The sequence below is a fragment of the Thermobia domestica genome, chromosome 12 (assembly GCF_964235325.1).
Source record: "Thermobia domestica chromosome 12, izTheDome1.hap1.1, whole genome shotgun sequence".
NCBI classification, from domain to species: Eukaryota; Metazoa; Arthropoda; class Insecta; order Zygentoma; family Lepismatidae; genus Thermobia; species Thermobia domestica.
The window spans coordinates 160363653-160376659 of NC_137465.1; the positions used below are offsets into that span (position 1 = coordinate 160363653).

At 36.7% G+C, this 13007-nt stretch overlaps 1 protein-coding gene and 1 long non-coding RNA gene across 4 annotated transcripts in view; one reads left to right on the plus strand and one right to left on the minus strand.

Annotated features, from left to right (window-relative positions):
• Nucleotides 1-13007, minus strand: part of LOC145666783 (uncharacterized) — a 121129-nt gene that overhangs the window by 77435 nt on the left and 30687 nt on the right. The gene's annotated exons all lie outside the window — the stretch shown is intronic.
• The window catches only part of LOC145666780 (deoxycytidylate deaminase-like), a 62377-nt gene that overhangs the window by 11982 nt on the left and 37388 nt on the right, over nucleotides 1-13007 (plus strand). For all 3 annotated transcript variants that reach the window (XM_081734336.1, XM_081734335.1, XM_081734334.1), the window contains exon 3: nucleotides 11043-11278. In XM_081734336.1, the coding sequence (XP_081590462.1) occupies nucleotides 11043-11278 (236 nt within the window). The remainder of the gene's footprint in view (nucleotides 1-11042; nucleotides 11279-13007) is intronic.

Here is a 13007-nt window from a genome sequence, read left to right on the forward strand (position 1 = left end):
TGAATTACAATATAATTTTATCAATTTAGCAGTACGACATGAGGAATTAGTAGTTATACAGATAAGGTAATTTTTTTTTTAAGTTAGCAGTTGATAAATTATATCTTCAATCATACACTTTATAAAAAAAAGAAAATCTAAAACACGTTTTCTATTCCCATTGATGTAATCAGTAAAGAAGAGCAAAGTATGAATAAAAAAAGTGAAAATAAATCTTCCAAAATATGAAAAATACGAAATTTTAATGATATAGTATCTATGTATATAATCACTTTACATTTGTCAGTATTTATTAACCTTTTTGAAGCATATCAGTATTGTAGGTTGACACCAGGAGGGCGCGGTGGCTCAGTGGTAGAGCGTTCACCTCCGGTGCTTGGGGTCCCTGGTTCGATCCCAGCTCGCGCGGTGTGGACTTTGTGGTGGACAAACACCGTGCTCGTGGGTTTTCTCGGGGTTCTCCCGTTTCCTCCCACTTTCTTCATTCCACCATTTCACTCATCTCTCATCATCACCGTCTCCTTTAGCCTAACCGGCATAACCGTGGGACGTAAAACTGAAAGATTTATTTTGTAAGTTGACACCAGGGTGGAAAAACATCATGTTTTTTAAATCATTTTTGTTGATTTATTTTTTTATTTAAATCGATTTTTTGATTTAAATCAAATCTTTCTCCTCGTATAATACAAGTCGCGAACTGAAGAAAAACATTAGGAATTAGTATTAAATGCCAATTATGTCATTTAAATGAAAGCATTGGGTTGAATTTTGAATTAATCCCCAATCGTTAACCTATTTCAATCCCAAACAATGTTTCTTAAGCATTAAGGAAAAAGTACAGCAGCGTTTATCAACATGACACTTCTTTTCACGAAAGTTACTGATATTTGGCAGGGGCATATTTTTAAAAAATCGGAACTAGTTAGCGGCACGAAATACATATAAAGTACATAAGTTTCGCCTAAAATTAAGTAACTATGGCAGGGTTGGCTGGGTTGGCAGGGTTGGCTGGTTTAAACCAGCTGTTTTTTTTTAAAAAAAAAAAAAAAAACAACTGGTTTAAACCAAAAAACGAAAAATGTTCGTAAAAGTGTAAGTGTTTGTAAAATCTTGATGAACACACATTTGTGGGTTATCACGTTACACTCCCGTATTATATTCAGACCTAAATGCCCCATTCATTACTCAAAAAGATTATACTACAAAAGCAACTTTTTTTATATAAGTTTATAAATGTTTGTTTTGTGATTTTTTTGTAGTTATTATTATGTAATTGCAATCAAAGAAAAATTCTAAATATTGTTTCGTTTCAGTGTTTACTATTGATAAAATACATCGAAATGCCGTACTTTTGTGTGTGTGTGTGGGGGGGGGTCATACAGACCCCACGAGAGGCATTTAGTGAAATGAGAAGTATCTTTGGTATCTATTTATGTATAAATGAGTCTGAGCCAAAGTGGACTCAATTAATTCGTATCTTTATTCACTTTTCTTACTGATATGCAAATTAAGTCGTCGTATTTCTTTAATTTGCACCAATAAAAGTCGTTGTTAACTAACTTGAACTAAATTAGTTCTTCTGTACTCCGTAGTACTTTGAAATTGTCCATATGTAATTCTGTATAATGGTTTCACTTGTGCAACTGTTTATCTTTTTGTCCTTCTGAAATGAATCTTGACAGTTATGTTAAGAAGCATGAAAAGATCAGTACAACGTTTTTTTTATTATTATCAGGATTCCTTCGTGAGTGAGTCGGCAGACGTATCGCATTTGTGGCCAATTAGTCCTGGTTCCGAGTTCAAATGGAGGACAATTTCTCTCGGATGTAACTCGAGAAGCAGTTTTTATTCCGCTTTAAGCTTATGTGACCCCTTCCAGCATAACCCGGTTGTTGCATAATGACACCAAGGCGAAACAAACTTATTTCTGTCCATATATGATATGAATATATAGAGCAAATTATTTAAACCAAATAAACCTGGTTTAAACAATAAAACAAAAAACGTTTTTTTTTGTTTTTTCAATAAAAACCATGGTTTTTCCAACCCTGCTCTATGGCCTATGGAACCCGGAGGTTCAATGCCACGTTCACAAAAGCTCTCCATTGACTTCTATCCTTAGCCAACTGGATCCAGTTTCTACTTTGTATTCCTATTTCTGCATTGTCCTCCCATCTGTGTCTAGGTCTTCCTAATTATCTTTTTCCATTGGTTTTACAGTTAAGATTTTGAAAGCGTTCCTACTTTTTTCCATCTTGGCTACATGACCTGCCCACCTGAGTCTCCTAGACTAGATGACCCTAACAATGTTTGGTAAACCGTATAAATTATGTAGTTCCTCGTTATGAAATTTCCGCCATTCCTGTTCCTCTTGGGTCCGAATATTCGTCTCAGGATCTTGTTCTCAAATACTTTCAGTCTATGTTCTTCCCTCAGAGTAAGCGACCATGTTTCGCAACCATACAGAACAACAGGCATGATTATCGTTTTATATATTTTAAGCTTCAAATTCCTCGACAGAATTCGCGACAACAAGAGATTTTGAACTGAATAATAACACGAATTCCGTGCTTTCAGTTGACATTTAATTTCTTCGTAAATATCGTTTTCGTCTGTTAACATTTATCCTAGATATTTGAAAGTATTCACTTTACCAAAAGTATAATTTGATATTTTAACGCATTCAAAATTTGCCGTATTACGATTCCGAGTCCATGTATTTAGTACATAAATTTCGCCTGAACTTTTAATTTTTTTTGTTTTGTTTCGGAGAGAGGATCGGACCCCTCTAAATACGCTCCTATTACCTGGAAACCAAACAAATAGACGTGGACACAAAAGAATTTTCGTCTGAAATGTCCATGGTGATTTCCCCGTTGGAATAGTTAACGATTTAAAAACCGTATGTTACGAATAGAAGAAAGCAGGATTCACCCCTTATCCGTTCAAAACGGGATTTTCCCTAATCATCCTCTGCATGATACTCGTTTTCATACTGCGGTTACGTACATTTGAGTCTCATTGTATTATGATTATTATCTTCCATAATCGAAACGGGATTTTACCTATTTCACTTTAAATTAATTTATTTCGGAATTTGATTTAAAACAACGATTTTTATTTAAAAAATCAAGTGATTTAAATCTGATTAAAATCGTGATTTAAATCTGATTAAAATCGTGATTTAAATCAATCCACCCTGGTTTACACTATTATTTCAATAATTAAAGGATACGATTATAAATTACAAATACCGTTGTTAATATATGCTGCACGTTAAAACAATGATGACCAATTAATAACGAACCATTATCCCTTTAGGCGATGACGGGTCGATGAATATTTGTAAGTCATAAATTTTCTAAATTTTTATTCTATTCTACTTCTTGTTCCTTATATCTAAGCCAATAAGCATCTGAGCTAGAGATACATTTGAAAATAAGACCATGAAATCTGTATTTTTGTAAATAAGGTGTAAGTCCCTTATATTTTGTAAGTAAGACATTAAGAACAAGTTTACCTTATATTACAAAATGGGATTGGTAATAAAAAGATTAAGGAAAATATTTTTACAGTAAAGTCTCGATTAAGGTATGTGAGGCCAGCTGCATTTTTCCTATTATCTACACATGAAGTTAAAAGAACGAACAAACTATACATTTTCAAGGGCCGGATGAAACGTATTATCGGGCCACCATTTGGCCTTAAGAATACAATAACAATAAAACAATGTGGTACAAAGGATACAAACTTGGGATGGCGTGTTCAACTCTTACCATCTTGGGATCCTACCGGGAAGGAGAGGCTTGTCCCATGTCCCAATTGGGCCTCTAAAACGTGCCATTAGGTCCAAGAGTGAATGTGGTATCAGGGGCGGGGATTTTCAGAAGTGGTTAAACTTTGCAGGTTGTGGTCATACGTGGAACTCAATGCTTTGAGGTGCTTCGCCACCAAATGAGGGAAGTAAAATTGTTTTAAGGCTCCGGGGCCAATTCTGGAGATACTGGTAGACTCCTACTGTCCCCTCCACTAGTTGAAGATGGACCTCGGTTCATCACACTAATGGGCATATTTCATTACCCTTCTCCGGAGAAGGTTTTCTATGCGAAGCAGGTACCTTCTGAACAAACAATCACTACACATCTGCGGATCTAAAGATCGGTCTACAAGGTGCGGCAGAACCAACTAAGCAGTTTCTATCGATTACCGCGAGAGCTGTGGTGGGGGTAGGCAGTATCACATGGTCTGCCTTTATTCAGTCGTTGACTCCATTTCAGTAGCTAATATGGTCTGGACCGGTGCACATCGCGGTTTTGCCGTTCACGCTTATTATGAAAACAACAGCTCTATGATCACAACCTCGTCTGTTTGAGGGGTGATGTCGAGTAGCCTGCGCGGTCACCAGATTTGAGCATTTGTGACTACTTTCTTTGGAGATATCAGAAGGAAAAGGTTTTCAAAAGCCGCCCTCACACCGTACCAGAGTTAAAACAGCGGATTATTGACGAAGTAAATGCCATACCCCGCGATATGTGTGCAAGAGCTGCTCTAAACTTCAGGGATCGTCTACAACAATGTGTTGATGCTAACGGCCGCCATCTTGAGGACATTATTTTCAAAACTAAATGAATGTAAAATGGTATATTGTACTAATTTAGAAAATTAAAAAAAAAATCTCTATATACCCAGATTTACTTTTTATTGCTCCTTAAAACTGCTTTGTTGGTTCTGCAGTTTTTTTCATATTCTGCAGGTTCTGCAGATAAATATAAAGATCAACTGCTCGTCCAGCGTGGAGAACAAGTGTGATAGACATTTCTCAACATGTCACCATCTCGGTTTCCCCACTTTTCAGTAGTGTCACACATCTGTCTCCCGTGGGCTATAGTGGAATATTAAAAAAAAAAATGGATTGAGGTTTGTCGTCTCTTTCAGCATCGATGTTATATGAGATGTGAGGCTACAGCTTAACTTGGGACCCGAATCATGCTCCGGTCGGGAATTAACCCGGGTCTCCCGCGCCGAAGACACTGTAACCACCACGAAGAACTCTAATTTTTTTAAAGTTAGATGAATACAAGGAAATCCTACGTTTCATAAAGTAGAGCTCAATCGTAGCAAAGTGGCGTATGCGTTTTTGGCGAGGGAAACCCAGGTTTGATTCTCGGGGGAGCTCATGTAGTTCTGGAATCATAGGTCCACGTCTCATATAACCTCCCTGCTGAAAGGGACGCTAAACTCAAGTCCAGTCAAAATTGTCATAAAGTAAGTTAAGCAAAATGTGAAGACATCCTGCCGTTGGAGGGAAGGTTCGTCCCACTTCTAAATGGGATGACTGCACAAGTCATTGGTTCAGATAGTTCAAATGGTACCTTAGCTCTAATCTGGGTAGGCAGGGCTGAGATTGTAACGTCTTCTTATTTTTCAAGGGTATTCCCAGATCATGGGTTGGACTTTACCAAGTTGTGCTCATACTTTGGGATTCAGTACTTTGCGTTGCCAGAATGTCTTCTGTCTCCAAAAGGAAAGTGAGAGCTTACCTTAAAACGCTCCGGTGCCAACATTAGAGATGCTGGTCCCGATAAACTCCCATTTGCTAAGGAAGTTCTCTTCATCAGTAGGTATAACTGGGAGATATATTTCAATCAATCGCTGCTAATTTGATAAGAAAGGTACCTCCCCTTCTACGGTAGAGAGGGAAAGTACGGTTAACTTTGAAGGCCGAGTGTAATCGAGGGTATACGGGAGTGTACCGCGTATATCCACCTAATACTTCTATAGTTCAGCATGTACTGACTTTAAATTTTGAAAATATGTAGGTATATCCTAAAATTTGGGTACTTTCCTCATTTGCTTTGACGTCAGTCTTGATTTCCTTAAACTCAATTATAAGCAAAACAAGTTGTTATAAGTACGAATTCATCAAGAGTTTCAAAAAATTTAAATTTTGCGTATACCTAATTTTTAAAATTTGAAATTCAACTAGCTACATTGTAGCCTCCAACCATCCTCGCCTGACTCAAAGTTTATTCCCCCTTTTAACCTATGGCACAATCATGAGCGTTGAACTTCAATATTTTATTTTAATTCAATGGCAGAATCCTAATCGGAGTGCGTTTTTCTTATCGGTCACACCTATTCCGTTCTGGGAAATTACCGGTGTAGTATATATATTTATAGTATAGTATATATCATTATATAGTATATAGTAATTATATTATTTATAAAATTACACGCATATGGTGTATGTCCACCCATATCACACACAACTAACTGATAGTGATTGAGGAAAGGTAAAGTAGCATAAAAATATTCACTGTAGTTTTTTGTTTGTTTGTTGGTTAATATACACCATAGTTTTGTACACAATCGAGAATATCTCTACTAATAACTTTACCAATACATCACTACTTAAAAGTGATACAAGGTCACTGGGTTAATCGAAGTTAAAAACTCAGTTTAAGCACACGAAAAGGAGAATATGAGGAAATATTAGTACTTTTAAGAAATATGAAAATTTTGTCAAAATATTATGAAATATGAAAATTTTTAACACGCTATTTCGATTTGGCATACCATGAACCATGAAGATCTTTGTTCTCATTGCTCTACGAGGCTTGGTTTAAAATATGAAATTTCATATTTTGCCTCTCTCTAGTGATCAGATACTTTAAAACAAAAATCATATTCACTTGATTCATTTTTATCTTTGAGGATTTGTCCAATTGTCTTGAATTTGTTCAATACCTTATTAGCCGCAATAAAATGCTCACATTTCTTTCAGCTATATTCTTTGCATGTATCGAGGTCTAGTGCCGAGGTACCATTCGTGGTCGAGTGGCCGAGGAGCATGGTACCAAATTCGATTCTCGGTGTTAGTACTGGCCTTGAATGCAAACTGGAGTAATGGTTCGTATTCCACTTTATTAAGAAGATTCCAGCTCATATTGTTCCGAGCCGGCACCGTTGGGGTAGTCATGTATTACATTTCTCTTGGAGATGAGATAGTGTGGTGGGAAATGGCATATACTTCCATGCCTATCTGTACCCCCTTCCACAACTGCGTCAGATTTGAGCCCTGGTTATGCTTCGTTAATAATAGGTTTTGTCTTTTATAATCTCTGTGCTGTGTAGATGTAAAACACAAGAACTCAAACTCATAGCCTCGGCGCTGAAAGGGGACGTTCAACTCCAAGAAACAAACGAAACCAACTTTCAGGGTGGCCACTCACCTGGAAAACCTGGAAAACCGGGAAAAGTCAGGGAAATTTTTAATTCTGGAAAAGTCAGGGAATTTTGATGAAAAACCGGGAATTTTTACTCGGGGGAAAATTTACGTTCTGCTGTATTCCTAGCCATTTAGGCGGTTTATTTATATACAAAATAGCTTTGGTCGCTGGGGGCTTCGCCCCCAGATCTCTCATTCGTTCCAGGTTTCGTTTATCTAGCTCTGCTGGTTTGGGCTGTGCATACTTTCTTCATGTTCTTTTGTCATTTAGTGCTGCCCATGAATTGAGCTGGAGCGAAATCGAGACCATTTTGTAATTAACACACTTGTTTTGTTCGATGGCTGCTCGATTTTCAGAATTCGCTCGGGGCTGCGCCCCTGCATCCCGTTTTGGTAGTCACGTGATTAATATAAAGGCTGAACGGTAGTTGAGTTCTGCCGGAAGAGTTCCGAATTTGTTTCGGATTTCACAAAATGTGTGGAATTTTGGTTAATGCGTGTATTTCTATTGGAATCAAAAACTGTGTGGATTCCACATGCATTTGTACTCAGTGGCGGCAGTACTTTCTGCGACACACGATTAATTGGCTATGCTTTTTACAGATATTTGACCACCAATTTGAGGTAATGGCATTCCCCTCCCCCTAGTTTTTACACCCAATTCCGCTAGTATATGTACTACTGTTCTAAAAAAAAAAAAATCAGCTACAAACAAAATTTTCTGATTTCTTAAAAGCACATTTTATTAGAGCTCATTTACTTCAGTTCCGTTGTTTTGTTACACAATATTTCCTATCTATGTCGACCTGTTCCCCGGTTGCATAACCACCGCACGCCATTGCTGGCACGACAAAACCTTTGGGACCCGAACCTACCTAAAGTTGTTAATGCCGGCTTTCTAGACCGAAGTCCGCTACTTCTTAATACAGGTAGCTCCATAATTCTCCTCTCCATACTCTCTGGGGAAACGGGCTATTATTAGCCACATGGAAGGCAAAAAACACACTGCAGCTGTGAAGAACTCTCTAGTAACTCGGCCGATAACAACTTTTTGTCAGCAAAAGAATGCAGTGGAATGTAGTGGTCAGAGTCCAGGTCCTTCTTGTCCCGCTGAAGAACTGGTTGTAAGTAAAGAGATGCTGGTGGCTTCCGAAGAATCTATTAAAAATAAACATGCTAATGTTATGGAGTCGTTTCTAGTGTCTGAGTCAGTAACTAAAGCTGAAGTTCTGTGGTGTTTGCAGTCAGTAATGGAACACTTGTCATTCCGATCTGCTTTCCGACTGGCAACAAATTTCAAGCTCATGTTCCCTGATAGCGAAATTTGTAGTAAGATGCAATTACAACGTACCAGATTAGCTTATACTATCGTTCATGGTCTTGGACGACTTTTTAAAGGTGATCTTCTCAAAGAAATAGAAGCTTGCAAGCATTATGTTATTGGGTTTGATGAAAGCCTTAACAAAGTCTCGCAAAAGCAGCAAATAGACCTTACGATTCGGTTTTGGGACAATGAAAGAAACCAAGTGTCAGCAAGATATTTAAATTCAGTGTTCCTCGGACATTCAACGTCAGCAGACATTCAAGTTAGTTTCAAGAATGGTATCTTAGGTTTGGACCTCAAGAAAATTGTTCAAGTTTCGATAGATGGCCCACATGTTAACTTCAAATTTTTAAGTGACCTGCAGAAAGATCTTGCAAGTTCACCTTCAGATCCAATTCTTCTTGATATTGAAAGTTGTTGGCTGCATACTATGAATTGTGCTTTTAAAGCTGCAATGCAAGCAACAGGTTGGAAATCATTAGCTCCTTTCCTTTACAACTCGCTCCAGGCCAAGGTATTGTCTGTTGCAGGTCGTTTTCTGAAAGATAGTGTTTTGGAAGGCAGGCCATTGGTTAAGATTGATTTCAATAATACCGAAAACTTAAAGCCAGCCAAGTTTGTAAACATTGGGTACACATCAAAGGATGCTATACGAAAAGCCAGTACCGTATCGGATAGACAGATTCTTGAATTTCGACAAAACTATCGCGCATGATGTCAGAAATTCATACTGAAAATAATGGACAGGTCACCTCTAAAATTCAACCTGACAAGAGCAATTTCTTTCCTGGATCCAAGTGTGTTTGTTATGGATGACACTGTAGCTGCAAAGGGATTGTCCAATTGCCTAGAAATTGTAGTATCCAAAATTGGATTTCAGGAACATTAGCTGATGAAATCCAAGATGACTTCAAAGTTTTTGCTAAAAATCCTCTTGTATTGGAAGCAATGAGGACTTATGGCAGGAAAAGTAAGAGATTAGATGACCATTGGATGGAGATGCTGCATTTAGGTGTATGCTCAATACATATGACTGATTTTATGAAATTTCTCCTCATTTTATCTCATGGAAATGCTAGTGTGGAGAGGGGATTTTCAATCAACAAAGAATGTTTAATTGAAAATCAAAGCGAGTTGAGTCTAATTGCACTCAGGCATGTACATGATAAAATTTCAGCTGTGGGTGGTATTGATAAGTTTCCAATTACAAAGAGGGTTGTCCATGCTGCCCGCAATGCTCATGGAGTATATGTTGAGTCTCTGAGGAATCAAGAAGAGGAAGAGAAGAAACAGAAGAGAAATGCCATTAAGGATAAAGTTATTGAACTCGAGGCGAAGAAAATGAAGTTGTTGAATGATGTCAAGGAGAAACTGTCTGCAATTGATGAGATTATTGGTTTGAGGTGTTAAAACATTTAAGTGGATGTGGTCTTAACTTCAGTTTGATTTTAGTGAACTGCAAGTTTGTGATTTGAGGTTTTAAAACATTTCAGTAAAGTAGTGTTCGTTCCAGTAATTTGTAGGTGTGTGTACTTTTGTGACTAGTATTAAGCTTAAGGTTGGAAAGCGATAAGGATAGACATTCTCGTTTTGTGCAGCAGTTGGTTACAGTGGAGTGGAAACACACAGGAGAATTGAAAATTAGGCAAGTAAGTGATTAAAATTATACTATTTATCTTTGCTAGCGGTTTTTGTGATTCTTTTTTAAATAATGATCCTCTAGTCCACATTGCATTTCACTTGTAGCTTCTGTTTAAGCTTTGAAAAACAATGATATACCAATTTTAGATCTCTCTAGAAATTTTCTGGAAAACCGGGAAAATTTCTGGAAAAGTCAGGGAATTTTGAAGTTCCAAATGAGTGGCCACCCTGACTTTCCATATATCGCGGTGGAGCTTGACATTTACCTGGATACAACTCCTTTTTAATTTTGTTTCCGTATAAGTACTAATAGAAGCTATAGGGACATATTATAACAATAAACTCACCTTTGTATCTCCCCTTCTTTTTCTCGTATTATACACTAAATACATCAATATTTCAGTCAGTTTTGTGACCTTAGTTCTCAGTCAGTTCAATCTGCTTCACTGAAAACCTATTACCTCTCCATTCTTTGGCGTGACTTACTGTGTTGTTGTATAAAAGATTCTCGGGCTCACAGGTTCGCGAATACGAGAAAACGTAAAATTTGCCTTCTTGTTCCAATAAGAAGTTAAATTTCTGGCATTGACAGTCGAGGCACGTTAAGTTGCAGTCTTGAAGTGCATCCCCTCCCCCTCCTGGTATTGTATGCCAAATGTTACCATTATGTTTTTAATCTTTTTTGTCTTACACAGAAGATTGGCACGGAATAATGTCTGAACTGGTAGTTTTATTTGCTTTTGGGAAGCAGTGAAAATAAAATTGTACATTATTCTCTTTAATCCTTATATATATACTTTAAACATAATGATATTAACACTCGAACTTGGAATTGCGTTTTCATTACAGGGATGTTAATTCAAAAAGGACAGACTATTTAGGATGGGAGGATTATTTTATGGCTATGGCTTTCTTAGCGGCTAAAAGAAGTAAAGATCCAGCTACTCAAGTCGGAGCATGTATTGTGAATAAGGACAAAAGAATTGTGGGTCTTGGCTACAATGGAATGCCTAGAAATTGTAGTGATGATGAATTTCCTTGGAAGAAGGATACTGATTCAAAACTTGATAGCAAGTACTTGTACGGTATGTTATTTCATATCTTTCGTAACTTAAATTTTGTGAATACCAAATTTTTTAATACTCCATATTTCCCATGAATTTCTTGGGGAGTTTATAATCGTGTGCCATTGTATCTTGAATGTTTCGAGTTGGAAGCATAATGATTCTGAAATTTAGTGAACTATAAGTGTTGAGTTTTTTTTATTTGTGTGTATTCATTTAATTGGCATATTTCTATCTTGCTAGTTGGATACAGGGCAGTGTTAAAAATGTGCAGTGTGGAACCACGCAGTAAGCAGAATTTCCCATAATTGCAATCAAAACAGTTCATACGCATCAAAGACAATTAATTACCAGTTTAATCAGTACATTAATGCAAGTAGTTCATTGATTTCTATATATATAAATGCAGCAGTTACTGTAAGTACCAAAAACATAATTATTTGTATCATAGCAATGTATGTTGTATAAAGACTTGTTTACAACGAAGCAATAATGCATGTAGTCATTGTAGTGTGAATCATATTTTATATCTGTAATAAATTCATAGTATAAAAATAACAAGGCCAAATCTTAGAATCAGCATTAATAATACAGTCCACAAGGTGTTGTAGCAATACCTTAAATCACATACATAAAAATTTTGGTCCTCCGTTTCCAGATTTGGCATTTACGTAAAGTCAACAATAAAGCATGCATTAAAAACAAAGTGAACGAAACAGTGACAGTTACAGCTCAGATTCAGTGACAAGTGTGAATAGTGTGACAATGACAACAATAAAGTAATATAAATTTAATTTACCATAACAAAAGAACAAGTTCCAGTGATAATAATAATAAAAACAGGTAGTGATTTGTGACAGTAACAAGAGGGAAGTGAGTACTTCGTCACCGTTTTACTTCTGTTACAGTGTTTCCAAACGCATATATTTTGCATAATCAATAAAAATAATTATCTTACACAATAGAAAAAAGGGAAATTCAGAAACTTATCAAACAGAAAGGTAACATCAAAGGACAGCTTACACGTATGGAAAAGTTCGTTAGTACATTAAACGAAACACAAAATATAGGTGAAATTACAACGAGGCTTGAACATTTAACAGAATTGTGGACAAGGTTTGACGACATCCAGACTACACTCGAGTTAGAAGATGAAGGTAGTATTCAAGAAACTGAACGCGAAGAAATTGAAGCTAGGTATTATAGTTTAAAGGCAAATATGCAACAATTAGTCAATGAACGATCAAATAAAGGGACATTCAAAGGAAATAGTACACACACTAGTCAGAATCATTCGGAGGGGAATAGCGCAGATAATCTAAAACTGCCAACTATTTCATTACCTACCTTTGACGGAAAATACGAGGGTTGGTTAGCATTTTCAGAAAACTTTAAATTGTTGGTTCATAATAATTCTAAATTGCAACCTGTTCAAAAACTTCACTACTTATTATCGGCACTTAAGGCAGAAGCATTTGAATTAATAAGAAATCTTCCAGTTTCGCAAGAGAACTATGACGTAGCATGGAAGTTATTACAGGAAAGATATGAAAATAAACGTATGATTGCAGGAACTCACATAAGGAAAATCTTACACATTCAGGCAATACACAAGGAAAATGCAAGGGACTTACGTCAGTTCATAAACACATTTTCCAGCAATTTTCATGCACTGAAAGCATTTAACTTACAAGTACCACTAGAAGAGGCATTATTGAGTCAATTGCTAGTAGAAAGATTGGATTTTCAA